At 40.1% G+C, this 20,206-nt stretch overlaps 1 protein-coding gene across 2 annotated transcripts in view; it reads left to right on the top strand.

Annotated features, from left to right (window-relative positions):
- The window catches only part of LOC132405011 (WD repeat-containing protein 7), a 574,145-nt gene that overhangs the window by 475,192 nt on the left and 78,747 nt on the right, over positions 1-20,206 (top strand). For both annotated transcript variants that reach the window (XM_059989685.1, XM_059989684.1), the window contains 2 exons: positions 1,411-1,493; positions 5,642-5,741. In XM_059989685.1, the coding sequence (XP_059845668.1) occupies positions 1,411-1,493; positions 5,642-5,741 (183 nt within the window). The remainder of the gene's footprint in view (positions 1-1,410; positions 1,494-5,641; positions 5,742-20,206) is intronic.

Below are 20,206 nucleotides of genomic sequence, written 5' to 3'. Positions count from 1 at the left end.
AAACTTCACGGGACCCATTTTTGCGAATAATAGTATATCATGTTCGGGGGCGGGTTGAAGATACATCTCTACCAAAGGAAGTGTAATCCACTCCCTCCCTCTGCTAGCCTGCAAGTTACCCTTGAGCAAGGTGTAACACCTGCTTAGCACACCCTCCCCCAAATCACGTGAAGCCATCAGACTAGATAGTGGTTGGTTGTATGAGCAGCTGGTACACATCACAAGTCCTGGTTATATGAACACTGACACAAGGTGCACAATCTTTGAAGAGTATGAAAATGGCTGGGGTCACCTGTCCTGTAAAGACAATGTCCAGAAAAAGGCAATGGCACTTTTGTAGAAAAATTTGCGAAGAGCAATCATGTCATGAGACCGTGATCACATACATCATACAATATGGCACATAATGATGGTGAGTATTTCTTATTAATTGAATGGTATTCCAAAAAAATTTCTCCTTTTCTACTTCTTGATGTTTACACGGGGGAAGAATCATAAAGGGTTATAAAGGACCACTTGGCCAATCTAGTCCATGACACACTGTTATTCTGCCTAGTGAAGTCCCATTGACCTGCACCTGGATCATAGCCCTCCACACCCCTCCCATCCATGTACTTCTCTAAATTTCTCTTAAATTTGCAATCAAACTTGAATCCATCACTTCCACTGGCAGCTCATTCAACACCTGTAGTATCGAATGAGTGAAAAAGTTTCCCCTCAGTTACCCCTTCAATGTTTCATTTTTCACCATTTACCTATGACCTCTTGTTCTAGTCTCACCCAACCTTAGCAGAAAAAATGCTTGCATTAACCCCTTGTGATTTAATACATCTACATCAAATCTCTGTCCTCATTATCCAAGGAAAAAAAGTCCTAAGCTATTCAACTTTTCCCTATAAATCAGGTCCTTAAGTCCTGGCAACATCCTTGTAAGTTTTCTCTGTACTCTTTCAATCATATTGATTTATTTCCTGTAGGTGGGTGACCAGAATTGCACACAATATTCCAAATTAAGCCTCACCAATGTCTTATACAACTTCAACATAGCATCTCAAATCCTGTACTTTGATTTGTGAAGGCCAGTGTGCCAAAAGCTCTCTTTATGACCCTACCTACCTGTGACACCCTGTCAAGGAATTATGGATCTGTATTCCCAGAGGGAATGTAAAAGCTGCATACTGTGTGCTGATGACATGGAATGTTATATGGAAGCTTAGGCACTGAATCTAGTAGTAAACGTTGATGAGTTGAACTTCTCCATCATGGGTGTGTTAAGTTCTCAATTGTTTTTGAGCCTTGCATATAACTGAGAGACTGTGATTAGCTAAAAGATGCACAAGAAAAAAGGCAATAGAATTTGAGAGTTTACATTTATTAGTGAATTAATAATGGCCTTATTTATTACTGTAGGTTATGGATATTATCATGTATTGCCTCGAAGGGCCTTTGGTCAAAAAAAAGGGTCTTCAAGAATGCTTCCCATCAATTTGTCGGTGAGTTGAGTAGGGTATTGCTACAAATGATGTCAAATAGAATCATAGAGTATTTTAGCACAGAAGTGGGCCCTTTAGCCTGTCTAGTCTGTACTAAGCTGTTATTTTGTCTGATCCCATCTATCCACATGCAGATCATAGACCTCCATACCCCTACCATTCATGTGCAGTACGTATCAAGACTTCTCTTAAATGTTGCAATCAAACCCGCATCCCCACTTATGCTGAAGCTCGTTCCACACTCACTCCACCCTCTGAGTGAAGAAGCTACATCTCAGGTTCCCAAGATATATTTCTCTTTTCATTCTTAACCTGTGCCTGATAGTTCTAGTCTTAGTCAACTTCAGCGGATAAAGCCTGCTTATATATATCTATCTATACTCCTCATAATTTAGCTTAGTTTCTGTCTAGTCACATCGACTTGCATACAGACCATAACCCTCCATAATCTGCCTTCCATTTAGCTATCCTAGCTTCCCTTAAATATAACAATTGAACTCACTTCCACCACTTCCCCTAACAGCTTGTTCCACACTGGCGGCAACCTCTCAGTATAGAAGTTCCACCCTCGGATACCACTAATTTTCCTGTTTTCCACCCACTGCCTCTACGCCCATCAATTCCTACAAAACAGATTTCCTCTTTTGCCTTTTATTTTGGGTACCCGAGGACAGCAACCTAGCAGGCAGTGGAGGAAGTGGATGCAGGTGATGAAGAACATGGCACACAGTTTCACAGGCACAGTCACCAGCTTGATACTGTCATTGTATGCATGGGAGCGGAGATGGAGGACTACGTGGTAGCCATGTTTGCAAGTAGCTCGGGAAACATGGCTGATAGGCATTCATGTTATGCCCTAATTGAACCAGCTCTGGACTTCGATAGGCCAAGCAGAAGACGAATAATGATGAGTGAGCACAGTGAAATTTCTGCTGCTTTCTTCCAGAAAGCCTTCAGCCTTCAGTCAGCAACACAGAGCAATCCTGAACCTGGACTGTTCATTAGGCTTGAGGTCCCTCCTTAGCAGCACCCTTCATTGACTGATCATTAAGGATCCCCACCACCCAGGACATGCCCTTTTCTCATTGCTGCCATCAGAGAGGAGGTATAGGAGCTTGCAGGCACACACTCAGCATTTCAGGAACAGTTTCTTCTCCTCCACACCAGATTTACCTGTAATTTACAGACTGTACGCGAAGTACTGGTCTGCATTCAGTTAACGCTTTATTAGGTATACCTGTACACCTGCTCGTTAATGCAAATAACTGATCAGCCAATCAATTAGCAGCAACTCAATCCATTAAAACATGCAGACATGATCAAGAGGTTCAGTTGTTGTTCAGACCAAACATCAGAATGGAGAAGAAGTATGGTCTATGTGGCTTTGACTGTGGAGTGATTGTTGGTGCCAGATGAGGTGGTATGAGTAGCTCAGAAAGTGCTAACCTGGGATCTTCATGCACAACAGTTTATAAAATTTATAGAGATTGGTATGAAAAACAAAAACCATCTGAAGGTGAAAATACCTTGTTAATGAGAGAGGTCAAAGGAGATGGCCAGACTGGTTTAAGCTGACAGGAAGGCGACAGTAAATCAAGTACCCACGCGTTACAACTGTGCTGTGCAAAAGAGCATCTCTGAACACACAACGTATCAAACCTTGAAGTGGATGAGCTACAGAAAAGGACCAGGAGGTATCTAATAAAGTGGCCACCGTACACATACTACCTACTGGATACTATAGAGTCCTAAGAACAATCATTTCACCGAAAGCATGCACCAGTCCCAATTTGGCATTAGGTGCATCTTAATAAATGTTCTGTAGGGAAAGTTTTGATTGATTTTAAAGTAGGTTAAAAGGTCGGCATACCTTCACGGGCCGACGAGCCAGTAATAGAACATAGCACTGTTCTATGTTCAATCATGAGATGTGGACATCTCTAGCACAGCCAGTATTTATTGTATATTCCCAAATGTCACTGAGAGAACAGGTAAAAGAGACACACGCAAAATCCTGGAGGAACTCAGCAGATCAGGCAGCACCTATAGAAAGAAATAAACAGTCGCTATTTCGGGCCGAGGTCCTTCTTTGGAACTGGAAAGGAAGGGGGAGGATGTCAAAATAAAATGGTGGCGGTGGGGAAGAGGAAGGAGGACGAGCTGAAAGGTGATAGTTAAAAGTGAATTGTTTAGTGGATCTGGAATCACATTTAGGTTGGGCCGAGTAAGGATGGCTATCCTCCAGCTTAGTTATACAGGTTGGTTCATACTTGTATCACCTTTGAATTCTGATTTCATTTAAAATGTGGATTCAGAAGTATATTTAGAAATTTTGTGATCTGCCCACATAATGTCACAGTTTATTGCCAGGCACCTGAACCACAGTGGATAACTTCATTCACCACAGCACTGTATTGATTGTACATCCTATGGACTCACTTTCAAGAACCCTACAACTCGTGTAATCAATCTTATTTATCACTTAATATTTTATTTTGTTTTTCTTTCTGTATTTACATAACTTGTTGTCTATTGTACATTAGTTGTTTATCCACCTTTATGTATAGTTTTTCATTGAATCTTATGTGCTTCTTTGTACTTCCTGCAAATGTCTTACTGAGAATGAATCTCAGGGTACTATATAGTGACATATATGTACTTTGAACTTTGAATTTCCCAGTGCCCATTGTGGGTTCAAATCCATGCCTCTGGATCAATAGTCGAGATCTTGGGATACCAGATCAGCCCTTTAACCATTATGCAATCGCTGCATAATGTAGAAATTTCAAACTTAATGCTTTGGGTAATCCATCTCTGAATAGATTGAAGATTTTTCAAAAGAAAAAGCAGACATGTTCAGAGCAAGTAACATCTCTTGGTGTTTTGATGCCTCCTATTTTCAGAGAAGAGAAATTAACTCATACAGTAAATTGATTTTATAAAGAGGTTTCATTGATATTGAGATTTTTAGATTTATTTCCTATAAATTACCCTATAGTTCCAAGAAAGTTACATTACCGATGCATTAAATTTTCTTTTCATATGAAAAAGCCATTGATAGCAACACAATTTTTTGATAGCAACAGATTGGTCTAATTGGCACATTTTATCTCAATCTCAAGTTTATAGCAATTTTTAAAAACTCGATTCTCTTTTAATATTTGTATTCAAAAGGTAGCAGGGGAGTCTAGGACCATTGGGCACAGCCTCAGAATACTAGGATGTCTGTTTGGGACAGTGATGAGCAGGAATTTCTTTAGTCAGATGGTGGTGAATCTGTGGAATTCATTGCCACAGATGACTGGAGGTCAAGTCATTGGGTATATTTAAAGTAGAGGTTGATTGGCTTGTTTTTAGCAAGGGTGTCAACGATTACAGGTAAAAAGCAGGAGAATGGGGTTGAGAAGGATGATAAATCAGCTATGATTAAATGGCTGAGCAGATTCTATGAACTGAATGGCCTAATTCTGCTCCAAAGTCTTATGGCACAATAGCCAAATGACATGAATTGTTTTCTGAAGTCATGTAGCATCAGCCTCATTGCCTGAAAAATGAGATGAGCATAAATTAGTTGGAAGATTATCCCTGCATTCTATATTTTATTAATTGCCTTTTTACTGGAATGGTTTGTCAGCTCTTGAGCAATGCTTGGCATATTAACAAATAACTGCCAAAGATCTCCTTACACATTTGTTTTGGGAGCAAAATAAAATGTGACTTCTGATAGTGATCATGTTATAGATACAGAATGACAAATAATATTGTTCATAATTTGTGATTATGGTTTACAATTTGTACATTGCTGCTCTTGAGGATCATTGTGACACAGTAGCATAGCAGTTAGTGCGGCACCATTACGGTTCGGGTCATCAGAGTTCAGAGTTCAATTCCGGCATCTTATGTAGGCAAGTTTGTATGTTCCTTCCCATGTGCATGCAGGTTTCCTCCTACAGTCCAGTCTGAAGATGTACCAGTGAGGAGGTTAATTGGTCATTGTAAATTGTCCTGTGATTAGGCTTCAGTTAAATTGGTGTGTTGCTGGGCAGCACAGCTCAAAAGGCTGAGTGGGCTTATCCCATGCTATATCTCTAAATAAATAAATTTAAACACTTTGGTAGATTTCAAGCTTTATTCTCTCTGGATTTCAGGTTCTATATGGTGAGCTACTGCGACAGGAGTAACAGAATAGCAGTTGGAGCTCGACATGGCTCAATGGCTCTGTATGATATTCGCACAGGAAAATGCCAGGTAAATAAATCATCATAATCACCTCTCCATAAATTCTAACTGAGAATGAAGAGAGCGACTTGCACTGCAGCTTACAACTTGCCATAACATGGATCAGGTAAACTGTTAATGACATTCCCGCCCATCTCGTGTTGCCATAAACAGAAATCAAAGTACCTACCACTTACTGGATTTATTGCAAAACAGTAAATTGAAAAGGCAGAATACCTGCCACATTTACTAACAAATTTGCCACTAATGCTTTCTATTCTTAAGTTATTAGTAATTGGATATATATTGTTACTAATTAGATTTTAAGTATTAATATGATTTTTTCTTTCAAAAGGACTAGAATATAAAAGCAATGATGTAATGTTGAGGCTTTCTAAGACATTAGTAAGACCACTTCAGGGGTATGATGAGCAGTTTAAGGTTGCTTATCTAAGAAAAGATATGCTGGCATTGGAGAAGATCCAGGCAAGGTTGACGTGAATGATTTTGGGGATGAAAGGGTTAACATTTGAGGAGCATTTGATGGCTCTGGGCCTGTACTCACTGGCGTTTAGAAGAATGAGGGTGGATCTCATTGGAGCCTACTTAATATTAAAAGGCCTAGATAGAGCAGACATAGAGAGGATGTTTCCTATAGTGGGGGGAGTCCAGTACCAGAGAGCACAACTTCAGAACAGAGGGACATCCTTTTAGGACAGAGATGGGGAGGAATTTCTTAAGCCAGGAGGTGGTGAATCTGTGGAATTCATTGTCACAGACAGCTGTGGAGGCCAAGTCATTGGGTATATTTAAAGTGAAGGTTGATAGATTCAGGATGTCAAAGGTTGCGGGGATGAAGCAGGAGAATGGGGTTGAAAGGGTTAATAAATCAGTGATGGTGGTGCAGACTTGATGGGCTGAATGGCCTAATTTGTCTCCTATGTATGGTCCTAACATAATTAATTAACAACTGAAATGCATAGTATGCGACGCAATGTTATCAGTGACTTTAGCTGCGTTGTGGAAAATGAGTCTACTCTGCTGACTATTCCATCATCATTCTCCTGGCTTCACCTCATAAGGGTTAACCACCTTAGAATCTATCCATTTCTGTCTTAAATACACTTTGCCTCCCCTGTCTTTTGTGGCAAAGAAGACACTGAAGACACTGCTCCCATCCAGTAATGGCCACCTTTAATCCCTGTGACTTTGCAGTTAGAAGTTGGTCCATGTCTGCTGCAGGTGCACTGAGCAATTACCTAAATGCTAATAGTCAAAGATTTTTAAGTTTAACTTCTTCTATCGAGTGGTATCTCATTGAAACTTGACAGAAACTGAAAGGCCTGGATAGAGTGGATGTGGAGAGGATATTTCCACTAGTCAAAGAATCTAACATCCGAGGGCACAGCCTCAGAGTGAAAAGGAATCCCTTTTAAACTGAGATAAGGAGGGTGATGAATCTGTGAAATTCATTGCCACAAAAGACAGGAAGGCAAAGTGTATTTAAGACAGAGATGGATAGATTCTAAGGTGGTCAACCCTTATGAGGGGAAGCCAGGAGAATGATGATGGAATAGTCAGCAGAGTAGACTCAATGGGCCTCAGAACCTAATTCTGTTCCTATTTCTTTTGTTCTTCTCAAATACATTTCAGTTTCTAGTGTATTTTGATAACATTTTTATCATTAAACTATTTGTTTTTTATTGTTCTGTGCTGGGAAGCGGTTAAGGGAATGTAACCAGAAATATCTGTTTTGTTTCTTAAAATGGTGCACTTTGGCCATCTTGGTTTCAGTATGAAATGTGCTGCCGGTGAATGTGGAACATTATTCTTCATTTGCCATGTCATGCTAAATGAAACTCTATCCTGTTGCCTGTATTGTCCTGATATTGAAGATTTCACTAAGGTCATATATTCAAAAAGTGATGCAGCAATTTTGTCTATAATGTACGCTGGATCCAGATTCCTCTCTGTTTCACACTGAAGGATGAACATTTATTTTTCAAATGTTATTAACCAAATAATATGGCAAATTTTAACATTGAAACAGTGAGCTGTTGTCTCCCATCTCGCTTTTGCAGGAGCAATATCTCTGTCCCCTCACTAGTAAGAGAGAGAAAGCCTGTCTGAAATGTTGAAGTACTGGGATGGGCAGTAGTTTTTCATCATGGTCTCTGGGAGATCATGGTGGGTGATTAGATTTTGATGCTTTTCCTATTGCGTGTGTGGGGGTGGGGTGGCTTTGGGGTTCTAACATTTTCTGTCATTCATCCTTTGGTGTTTTTTTTCCATTTCGTGGATGTCTGTGAAGGTTGTATACTGTATACATTCTCTGATATTCAAGTGAACCATGATATTCACAACAGAAACCTTCTTCAAATGTATCAATTAGGCTTGGGGGACCTTAGAGAACTTGATGGGGGAACAGAGAAATGCCACTTTCCTGTTCCTGCAGTTGGTCTTCTGAGATTAGAACCATGTTAAACTACCATTACTTTACTTTAAACTTCCAAGTACATGCCATATGGATGCTTGTTTTTGGGACATGATGCCTGAATAGAGACACAATACTCACCTTAATCTCAATTTTGGTTTAAAATTAATCTAAATTATTTTAAAAATCAGAATTTTATCCACAAGAGATGTAGAAGATTCATAAGCATCTGACATTGAAATCTTTTCTTCATTATGTAGCAAGCAAAAGGATTGCCACTATATCTATGGCATACTGCATGAAAGAGTACAGCTCCTTTTACCTTTCTATTGATTTTTTTTCCTGTAACTATATAAATACATAGGCATGCTATTTCATGAATATTTTTTACTATCATGTTAAACTTCTAAATTTGATGTGTGATGCAGCCTCAATTATCTTATTATTAGGAAGGTAGAAGTTATCATTATTCTCACGTACACATTTATCGTCACATGTACTGTAGTGGTTACTTTAAAACAGACCTAAACCGCTCAGAGGCTAAGCACGGGGGGTGGGTGTTAATACTGTATGACGCACTCTCCATCAAATAACGAAGCTCTAAAGTTAAAGGAAGTAATAGAAAGTACATTTGAGTCTTTATTAAGAAGTCAGCGAAAACAAACTATCTTAAAACAATAAAACTAATGAAGCTAAACTAACAATATAATGTTCTTAAGCCAAGCATTTTAAAACGTATTTAAATGATGAATGATGCAAAGCGGTCAACAAAACAACATATAATTCCCAGCTGTCTCTAACTCTAACCAGACTAAAAACTGAACTAAAGACAAAACATGAATTCGTGACTATACTCTTCACTTCTACTAAGCCACTATCTACATGACAAATTATCTATAGTAAACACACATCACAAAATACAGTGCAGACAGAAAATAGACACATGGTGCCTGCATGTGTCACAGAGTTCCTTGGTGTGCATGTAACAGACAGTCCAACCTGAACCCACAACACCTCTTCATTAGTTAATAAGGCACAGCAGCATCTACACTTTTTGAGGAGGTAGAGGTGTGCAATGCTCCCTGTCCCCATTCTAACATTCTACAGGAACACTGTCATTGAGTGTCCTGTCTAACTGCATCATTGTGTGGCAGGGACGCTGCAATTGGAAGCTTCATTACACAGAGCACTGAGGTAGAACGAGGTAAAATCTAATGATAAAGTGCAAGATCTTAGCAAGGTAGATTTTGAGGTTAAGAGTCCATCTTTTCATATTAGGGAACCATTCGATATTCATACAACAGTGGGGTAGAGCTGCCCTTGAGCCTGGTGGTCCATGCTTTCAGATTCTTTTTGTATCTTCTGTTTAATGGAAGAGGGGAGTAGAGAGATGAGGTCTTTAATTATACTGGCTTTCTTAGAGAAGCAGTGAGAAGCATAGGCTGAGTCCATCCTGCCCAATGCAGAATTAAAAGGAGGATGTCACAGCAACTAGATAATAGGGTTAGCTTTTTAGGTGTCTCAAAAAGGGCACAATTGCTTTTAGGCTGTAGCTACATTCCCAGTACTGTTTGACATTGATATCTGTCTGTTCAGTGATAAGAGTTAGCAGTATTAAGTTACAATTTTCCATTAACATTGCTCTGAAGTTGTGGAAGAGAAACAGCTTGTGTGTGACTAAGTGCATCAGTAAGAGCTCGTGGATGTTCCTGGGTCTGTGATTCTAAACATGGCCACCTCTGACCCTCAGTTGTCCCTTGAATGGCATTCCTCTTTCTGATCTACTGAAGATATAGAAAAGAATGTCTGCTAAGACAGGAAACCCCATAATACTTTTAAATCATTATTTTTTTTAGATTTCAATAAATAAATTGGGAATAGGGTATCTCAGAGACTAGAGATAGAACACAGAGCATTACAGCACGGTACAGATCCTTTGGCCCATGACATTGTGCCAACCTTTTAACCTGTTCCATGATCAATCCAGCACTTCCTTCCCACATTTTTTTCATCCAGGTACCTATCTAAGAGTCTCTTAATTGTCCCTAATGTATCTGCCTCTACCATCACTCCCAGCAGTCCAACCACTCTTAATGTAGAAGACATACCTCTAACATTCCTCATATACTTTCCTCTAATCATTTTAAAAGTATGCCCTCTCATATTAGTCATTTCCACCTTGGGAGAAAGACCCTGGCACTTGATCTATGCATCTTACCATCTTATATATCTATTCAATCACTTCTCATCCTCCTTTGCTCCTAAGAAAAAAACCCTAGTTCACTCAACCTATCCTCATAAGACATGCTCTCTAATCCAGGCTGCATCCTGGTAAGTGTCCTCTGCACTCTCTAAAGCTTCCACATCCTTCCCATAATGAGGCGATCAGAACTGAACATAATATTCCAAATGTGGTCTAACCAAAGTCTTTTATGTCTCAAGCCCATGACTAATGAAGGTTAACACACCTTCTTCACTGCCCTATCAACTTGCATGACCATTTTTATAGACCTATGGATATACGCCACAAGATCCCTCTGTTCTTCCACACTGCTAAGAATCATTTCATTATCCCTGTACTCTGCCTTTAAGCTTGACCTTCCAAAGTGAATCACTTCATGCTTTTTTAGATTAAACTTCATCAGACACTTCTCAATCTAGCTCTACATCCTATGTCCCATTGTAAACTATGACAACCTTCTACACTATCCATAACTCTACCTACTTTTGTGCCATCTGCAAATTTACTAATCCACCCTTCCACTTCCTCATCCGTGTCATTTATGAAAATCACAAAGAGCAGGGGACCCAGAACAGATCCCATCATTGGTTACCAAACTCCAGGAAGAATACCCTCCATCTGCCTTTTGTGGGCAAACCAATTCTGAATCTACACAGACAAGGTTTCCTGGATAAGGCAGAAGAAAGAATCAACTGAGAAGCAAGAAATAATTTTAAAATACCATCAGAAGCCAACAAAGAGACAAGGCTTTCCAGGCATTGGCATGAATTTAGGATTGAGGCAGTGGAAGGTGTAAACTGCTGGCAGAGGACATGTAATGGTGTGTTCCAGCAAAGGATAGGGAGGTGATGAGTTGATGCAAAGGAATGCATCTATTGCAATGCATGCTGCCGCAAACTCACAACATATGCCAATGGTATTAAACCTGATCTTGATTCTGAGTGTTTGAAGTGTAATCATAGAACATAGAACAGTACAGCACAGGAACAGGACCTTCAACCCACAGTATTGTGCTGAACCAATTAAGTTAGCAATCAAATGTCCCTTCTGAGTACACCACATCCTTGACCTTCCAATCACTATCACCAGGCAGACAATCTCTGAAGAGTAATGATAATGGCTGAGGTCATCCATCTTGCAAAGACACTACCCAGAAGAAGGCAATGGCAAACCATTACTGTAGAAAAACTTGCATAAAACATTCATAGTCATCGAAAGACCATGATCGCCCGCGTAAGATGACATGCACATAATGAATGAATGAACATAATATCATCTCTACTCCTCATCTTTTTTTTCTAGTATGGCTGAAGAGTCGGCCCGAAATGTTGACTGTACTCTGCAGGGCCTGATGAGTTCCTCCAGCATTTTGTGTGTGTTCCTGGGATTTCCAGCATCTGCAGATTTTCTCTTTTTTGTGAACATAATGTTAGATACCACTAGAAATATAGTTTATAGAGCAGAGAACTATAGGAATTTAAATTGTTAATGTATTATTCAAAATCTGTGTTGAAGTTCTTTTGTATGTTCTAAAATCTTTTTTTATACTGGTTGCTCAAAAACTGAGATGATCTTGAAAATACATGGGATGATGGGATGTAAGGAGCTGTGAGATAATGTTATTCAGGTTGTAAAGCTTGGGTTAGACCATACTTGGACAGTTGTATTTGTGTTCAGTTCTGGTTGCCTCATTATAGGAAGGATGTGGAAGCTTTAGAGAGAGTGTAAGAGATTTACCAGGATGCTGCCTGGATGAGAGAGCTTGTCATATGAGGAAAGCTTAATCGAGCTTCGGCTTTCCTTTGGAACAAATGAGGAAGATAGGTGACATGATAGATGTCCATATAATGATAAAAGGCACTAATAGGAAGCCAGTGCCTTTTTCCCAGGGCAGAAATATGATGGCATAATTGATGGGAGGAAAGTATAGAGAGGTTGTCAGAGGTAGGCTTTTTACACAGAGTAGTGGGTTCATTGAATATACTGCCAGGGTAGTGGTAGAGGCAGACAGTAGGGGCATCTAAGAGACTCTTAGATAGGCACATAGATTTTTTAAAAAAGGGGGTTATGCAGAAAGAAAAGGTCTGATTGATCTTGGAATAGGTTTAAAGGTCAGCACAACATTGTGGCCCCTGTAAAATGCTGTTCTATACTCTATATTCTATGAAAAAAAACACAGCTGTGATTGCAGTAAATAATATAGGTTCTTTATGAAGCTTGGAATGTGCTGTTGGCTCCATAGGGCTGAATTATCTCAATTAAGGCTAAAGGTGTTGATGGACAAGGTCACTGCTGCCTACATCCATATTGTTTAGTTTGTTGAGTGCACCATAGCAAACTTGCCTGTGGGTCTCAATGCCCTTGATTTCATTGAATCACTGAACTACCTTATGATTTTCAAATCCTTTCAGAATCTATTGTCTGCCACGACCGCTGGCTGTTTGCTAATGAGATTGCCTCTGTTTTTCTGTCCACTGCTTGCTGGACCTTTCCTTGGACTGTTCAGATCAACATAATGATTTCATTCTGCTAACACAGTGGTTTCTTCACATTGAACGTTTGCTGCAGAGTTCATAATTATATTTAACATAATTTAGCAAAGTAGTTTTTACTTTAATGCATTTGTTTATTGTTGACTGTGAAAAAGTAAAAAAGGCAAGTACATGATAATAATGGAGTAAGGAGTCCTATTCATCCCTTTACTTTTTATCAGACTTGCCTTTCATAGCATTATACAGACATTGATTCTCTTTGATCTTTACCTCTGCACAATATTGACTAAATCACAACTTTATGCAGTTTCTATAGTAGAATCTGATCCCTGAAGGAGTAATACAGACAACGACCTTTCCGAGCCTTGTATTGAAACCAAAATGGCCCCCAACTCGACCCACTTTTATAAACTTGAGTTGCAGCTTAATGAAGCATTGAAGTTACACTTTGTCAAGCAGTTGGGTGGTTTCATTCATGAACAGGGAGCTCTTACAACTTCCAAAGCAATGAGAGAACAGGTTAAGAGTTTAAAACCACAAGAAAGGAACAAGGAATTTGGAACAGCAAAAGAGAGAGCAAAGATCAGGGAGACCAGCAGCTTGCTGTAACATCAGAACAGTGAGTTGCTGGTCTTCCACTCTCGTCGTTGCAGGAGCAATCTCTTTCTCTCTGCCTTACTGGTGAGAGAGTCTCTCTGAGATACCAAAATACTAGATTGTGGACTGTAGTTTTTGGTGGACTCTCGATCAAGGTCTCTTAGAAGGGCTTTGGTTCTTGCTTGCATGGTGGGTCGGTGCTTTTGTTGCTACAAGTTGGGGGAGGGGAGGGTCAATGCTTCTGCGTAGGAGAGGGAGGTGGGGTTCTGATGTTTCTGTCCTTCACGCTTTGGGGTCTTTTGTTTCGTGGATGTCAGTGAAGAGTAAGAATTTCAGGTTGTATACTGTGTACATTCTCTGATATTAAATTGAAACATTTGAACCATTTGAAAGAGCTTACAGCTGTGAAAGAGCAGGAGAGGCAGGCAAGTGTTGAAAGTGTCAAGAGATTGAGAGAAATGGCCACAAATTTAAAGTAATGGCTAATTGGCTGGTGAGTATTGTAACATTTCTTCCATCTGAGGACTGTGAAATGACATATTTAAGGGGAATCTGAGGGGAGCTTTTCACTCAGAGAATGGTATAGCTGTGGAACAAACTGCCATTGGGAGTGGTAGATATGGGTTCAGTTGTAAGATTTAAGAGAAATTTGGATAGGTTTGGAGGCCCGTTCTCCAAGTATAGATTGATGGGACTAGTCAAAAGACCAGACCAGCACAGACTAGCTGGGCCAAAGGACCTGTTTCTATACTGTACTGCTCTGTGACTAATTTACAGTAGAAGGCTAGAATATATAACTAAAATTAATAACTAGATAGTTACAAAGTTAAAATTGCAACAAATTAGTGAATGAATAACAGAAAACACAAGGTGGAGTTGACATAAAAGAGAATTGTATTTTATCTAGAGGAAATGAAGAGGTTTTTAACTGAATTAACTTCCAGGTGTTATTTTATATTGAGAGATTAAGCAGAAAAAGCCTATATTCAGTGGAATTCTAAAAAAGTGGCAGACAATCTCATTGACACAAATAAGATTTTGAGGGCCTTGCCAGGAAAGATGAAGCATGAGTGCCTTCACCTGTGTGAGTATAAAAACCATGTGTGTAGTCTCACATGTAGGTTTGATCACGAGTTAGAGGAAATTCATCTCTAAGGCAGCACGATAGCATAGCAGTTAGCTCCATGCTTTACATAGACAGCAATCACGGTTCAATTCCTGCTGCTGTCGGTCATGAGTTTGAATGTTCGCCCCATGACCATGTGGGTTTCCACCTGGTACTCCGGTTTTCTCCCACATTCCAGGATTATGCTGGGAGAGACCTTAGGCTGTCCAGATGACTCACACTGACTTCAGTGAAGCCTGGCCTATGTTACACAATAGAGTACAAGAGATAAGACAGGAATAGATCCCCATTTAGGAATCTTTTGATTATACATTCATAGCCAATGCTGCCATCATATTTGAGGTTTCATTAGTCAATACTAAATATTGAAAAGCAAAGAAAACACTTTAAAGATAACATCAAGATCAGCCTGCAGAAATTCAACATCTAAAAACTGGAAAGACTTACACTTTATAGGTACACCTGAAGGAAATGTGTTCAAGAGGGAGCTACGCTACGTGAGACTGACCTCTGCTATACCGCAGAGAACGAGCAGCAGCTGAGAAAGGAGAGACTGAACAACCAAAAAGACTCAACAATGAACCACAGGTATCACTTACTCTTGCGCACTGACCCGAATATGTGGATCCAGGATCAGCCTCTACAGACACCTGAGGACCAATTAACAACCGCCTGAGGAGAACATCATACTCAACTAGAGTAATCTCTCTGAGCACTGAGTATACACTGCAGGTGTTATCTGGTAGTACATGAAAATACAACCTGTCAACCCATGATTTAGGTTCCAAACATGTGCAGTTGAGAGATTGGATTAAGGATGTCATTTATAGGTAGACTTTGGAGAGCATTCTAACTGATTGCATCACCATCTTGTATGGAGTAGCCACTGCATGGGATTCAAAAAAGCTGCAAGAAATTCAGCCAACTCCATCATGGGCACTAGTCTCCCCAGCTTCCTGGAAAGGTGAAACTTAAATAAGACGGCATTCATCATTAAGGACCCCCATCACCCAGGACATGCTCTCTTCTCATTGCTACCATCAAGAAGGAGGTACAGGAGCCTGAAGACACACACTGAACATTTCAGGAGCAGTTTCTTCTGCTCCACCATCAGATTTACCTGTATATACTTATTGTAATTTATAGTTTTTATTACTATGTACTTATGCCACAAAACAACAAATTTCATGTCATATGCCGGTGATATTAAACCTAATTCTGATTCTTCATAATTCAGTAATAGAATGTTGAAACACTGAAGAGAAGCACAGCATCTCTCATCAAGGATGAGATGGCCCACCATCTAGGCCATGCCCTCTTCTTGCCTTTGCTGTCAGGAAAGAGGTACAGGAGCCTCAGGACCAACACTACCAGATTCAGGATCAGTTTTTATCTCTCAACCATTAGGCTCTTGAACCACCGGGAATAAGTTCACTCAACTTCACTCACTCCACATTGAACTGGTCCCACAATCTATGAACTCACTTTCGAGGACTCTTTGTCTCTTGTTCTCGATATTTTATTATTATTATTATTTCCTTTTTTTTACTTGTACAGTTTCTCTGTCCATCCTGATGGGTGTAGGCCTTCACTAATTCTATTGTGTTTCTTGTACTTTAAATGCCTGCAAGAAAATGACTATTAGGGTTTTATATGGTGGCATATACGTACTTGGTGAATACATTTTGAAACTTTGAACTTTGAAGATTGACTGTGGAGCGTACCATTTGGAATGCCAAATATGCATTCTTACTTGTATATTTTATTTCGATTAGAGTGTATGTGCTTCTTCTAAGCTAAACGTGCTCCATATTGGATCAGACGTGTCAGAAGGTAGCCAAGGCACAAGACTGAAACAGCTTTTAATCTTTTCATTCATCAGACACTCTGTGACAATGCAAAATTCCTCACTGAGTCTGTAACCCAAAGATAAATTTATGATTTTGAATTGGTTAATGTGGTCCCACGTTTACATCTCCAGGAGCTGCCAGTCACTGTTCAGTCAAGTCAAGGATCTTGCTTCCCAGTCCCTGTCAACTGTCTAAGGGCTAATAGTAGTTATTGCACCTTACCAGTCCTTTTCTCATAGAGCCAGTATGCCAGTTTGCCGAAGATTGTCTCAATAAGTACATACAGTGTGAACAAAGCAGGGTCTGTGTGTGTGTGCATGTGCGCGTGAGGAAGGAAACAGGCTTGCTTTGCTGCTGTTCTTTTGTAGTGTTTTGTGCTCTGTTTTGTTGAGCTCTGTGTTGTTCTGCTAAGCATTGTGGGACCAAAATGAGTGGTGACATTTGCGAGGCTGCCCCCAGCATGATGCCATAGCCACAGTACTACACACCGGCCTCGCTCAGCCGGAGGAGAGGGATGCTTATGTTAGAATCCTATTCTTGGACTACAGTTCAATGTTCAACACTATAATTGTCCTCTGCCACTCCCTGGCCCAACAAGAAACTCAGTGACCTTGGCTTGCACCCCACTTTGTGCAGCTGAATCCTGGACTTCCAATCAGATCACCAGCAGGTGGTAAGGATAGGCACACTCACCTCAGTCCCTCTAACCCTCGACACAGGAGCCTCCCCAGGGCTGAGCACCCTCCTATACTCCTACTCCCTATACACCCACGTCTGTGTTGCCACGCACAGCTCCAATCTGCTGATCAAATTTGCAGACGGGACAACATTGATTTCCAACAATGATGAGACAGCCTATCCTGACACAGTGATGCCAAGAAAACAACCGCTTCCTCAGTGTTGAAAAAATGAAGGAGTTGATTGTAGATTACAAGAAGAATGGAGTCAGGCTAGCCCCTATCGACACCAGTGGGACTGTTGTTGAGAAAGTGAGCAGTTTCAAGTTCCTCAGTATACACATCACACTTGGACTGTACTTACCAGCTGTGTGGTACAGCACAACAGCACCTCTTTCACCTCAGACGGCTGAAGAAGTTCGGCCTGTATCCCCAGATCCTCAGGACTTTCTGCAAGGGCCGACTGGCTGTGTCACTGCCTGGTACAGGAACTGTACTACCCTCAATTGCATGGCACTTCAAAGAGTGATGCAGACAGCAAGGCGCATCTATGGATGTGAATTTTCCTCTATCCGGGACATTTATAACAGCAGCTGAGTAAAAAGGGCCCAGAAAATCATCAGGGACTCCAGCAACCCCAACCAGAAACTGTTTTGCCTGCTTCTGTCTGGCAAATGGTACCTTAGTGTTAAGGCCAGGACCAACAGGCTACGGGACAGTTTTTCTCACCAGGCCATCAGATTTATCAATACACATTGATTTGACTGGACATACATGTATACAAAACAATTATATATATAATCTTAGAGTTTGGGCAATATCCTCCCACACTTCCCTTGTACATTGCAATGGAGACGCAACATAAAGATTTTTACTAACTCCTGTTGTGAGATGGATGGAAGAAACAAAATAAATTCAAATAAATTAATAAACAAAGATCAAGACTTATGAGGGTGTAGAGTCATAGAGTATTACAGCGCAGAAACAGACCCTTCGGCCCACGTAGTCCAGGCTGATCTCTTAATCTGCCGAGTCCCATTGACCCAAATCTGGAACGTAGCCCTTCATACCCTTCCCATCCACTTACCTATCCAAACTTATCTTAAATATTGATATTGAATACATAGCCACCACTTCTGCTGGCAGTTCACCACCTTCTGAGTGAAGAAGTTGCCCTCCGTTCTGTTATTTCACCTTTCACCCTTAATCCATGACCTCTAATTCCAGTCTCGTTGAACCTCAGTTGAAAAAGCTTGTTTGCCTTTACCTGATCTATACCACTCACAATTTTTATACCTCTGTTAAATCTCCCCTCATTCTCCTACGCTCCAGGGAATTAAGTATTATCCTTTTGAACTTTTCCCCATATAACTCAGGTCCTCAAGTCCCAGCAACATCCTTGTAAATTTTATCTGCAATATTATTCATGTCTTTCCTGTAGATAGCTGAATATAACTGCTCACAACACTCCAAATTTGGCCTCACCAATGTCTTATACAACTTCAACACAAAATCCCAACTCCTATATTGAGTACTTGATTTATGAATGCCTGTATGCCAAACTTCTCTTTATGACCCAGTCTTGCTCTGACACCACTTTTAAGGAATTATGGATCTGTATTCCCATTTCATTAGCAGAAAAAGACTTTCCTTAATGTAAGAAAAACAGGTGACAAAGCCAATTAATTTTTAATGATCATTTGCCATTTCTTGTGTCCGTCCTTTCTACTGAAATTTATTTAGAGCACTATATTGCATGATCATTTTCTACAGTTACAGGACTGTAGATAATTAGTAAATTCTGTTGGTATGCCAGAATATCAAGGGTTCTGCTGAAATTATGATAACATATTTTAAAAAGAACCAATTAATCCATTACTTAAAAATACTCACATTTTAATTCCTGCTTTAAATAGGTAACTGTGTGATACAATTTGATAGACATTTACTAATGTTAATTGATAATTAAAAAAATCTAGATTCTGAGTCACCAGATTCCTAAGCAGTTGAAAATGCCTTTGTCATGGTGGACAATGACTCAATGGGCTGAATGGTCTAATTCTACTCTTATGCCTTATGGTCATTTATAATACATACCTCAATTCTCTGCTTGCTCAGTAAAGACAGCTGATATGAGGATTGAAGGTTGTCTTTCAAAAGCATTACTGCATAAATGATTCATGATACCAGAGCTCCCAGGGCAGGTAAAAAAAAAGCAGATCATCATTTTGTGGTAATAAGTTTCCTGTACTCCCCTTCCATGAGCCTAATAAAGTGCGCTAATTATTTAGTTTCTTAGCAGTATCTTTGCCATTCAAGGTTTAATCATAGCTTTGTTGTAACTGGAGATTTGAATTAAAGCTAGAAAGCACAGTTGGCCTCATAAATCCTGCACCTAATAAAGTGCCCACTGTGTGTATGTTCGAGTGTTCTGCTTCCGCAAGGTTCCACCTGTTGTGCGTTCAGAGGTGCTCTTCTGCACAACACTGTTATTACATGATTAATTGAGCTGTTGTTGGTTTCCCTCAGTTTAAACCAGTCTGGCCCTTCTCCACTGACCTCTCTTGTTAACAAGGTGTTTTCACCCACTGCTATTCACCGACTGTCTTTTGTTTTTGCACTATCTCTGTAATCTCGAGAGACAGTTATGTGGGGAAATCCAAGGATGTCAGCAGTTGCTGAGATACTCAAACCACCCCTTCTTGCACCACCAATCATTCCACTATCAAAGTCATATTTCTTCCCCATTCTGATGTTTAATCTGAAGAATAACGGAACCTCTTGACCATGTCCACATCTTTTTATGCATTGATGATTGTCAAATTAGATATTTGCATTAATGACCAGGTATTCAGGCATAGATGATAAAGCAGTTTGTGTGAGGCCGAGTTCACCAAACTTTCTGCTCAAGCACTTAGACTAACAACTGTTTCGTCTTTACTATAATTTGAAATCACAAGGTCATCCACCCTTCCAATCTGGGGCAATGATAAAACACATCAGGTCTCTCCTTGTTGCCTAAAGGATAAACTATTTCCATAAGACCATTCAACGTAGAAGCAGAATTAAGCCATTCG

Source organism: Hypanus sabinus, chromosome 14 (genome assembly GCF_030144855.1).
Source record: "Hypanus sabinus isolate sHypSab1 chromosome 14, sHypSab1.hap1, whole genome shotgun sequence".
Taxonomy (NCBI): domain Eukaryota; kingdom Metazoa; phylum Chordata; class Chondrichthyes; order Myliobatiformes; family Dasyatidae; genus Hypanus; species Hypanus sabinus.
The sequence above is the reverse complement of the archived record's forward strand: the minus strand, read 5'-3'. Positions and strand labels throughout refer to the sequence as shown.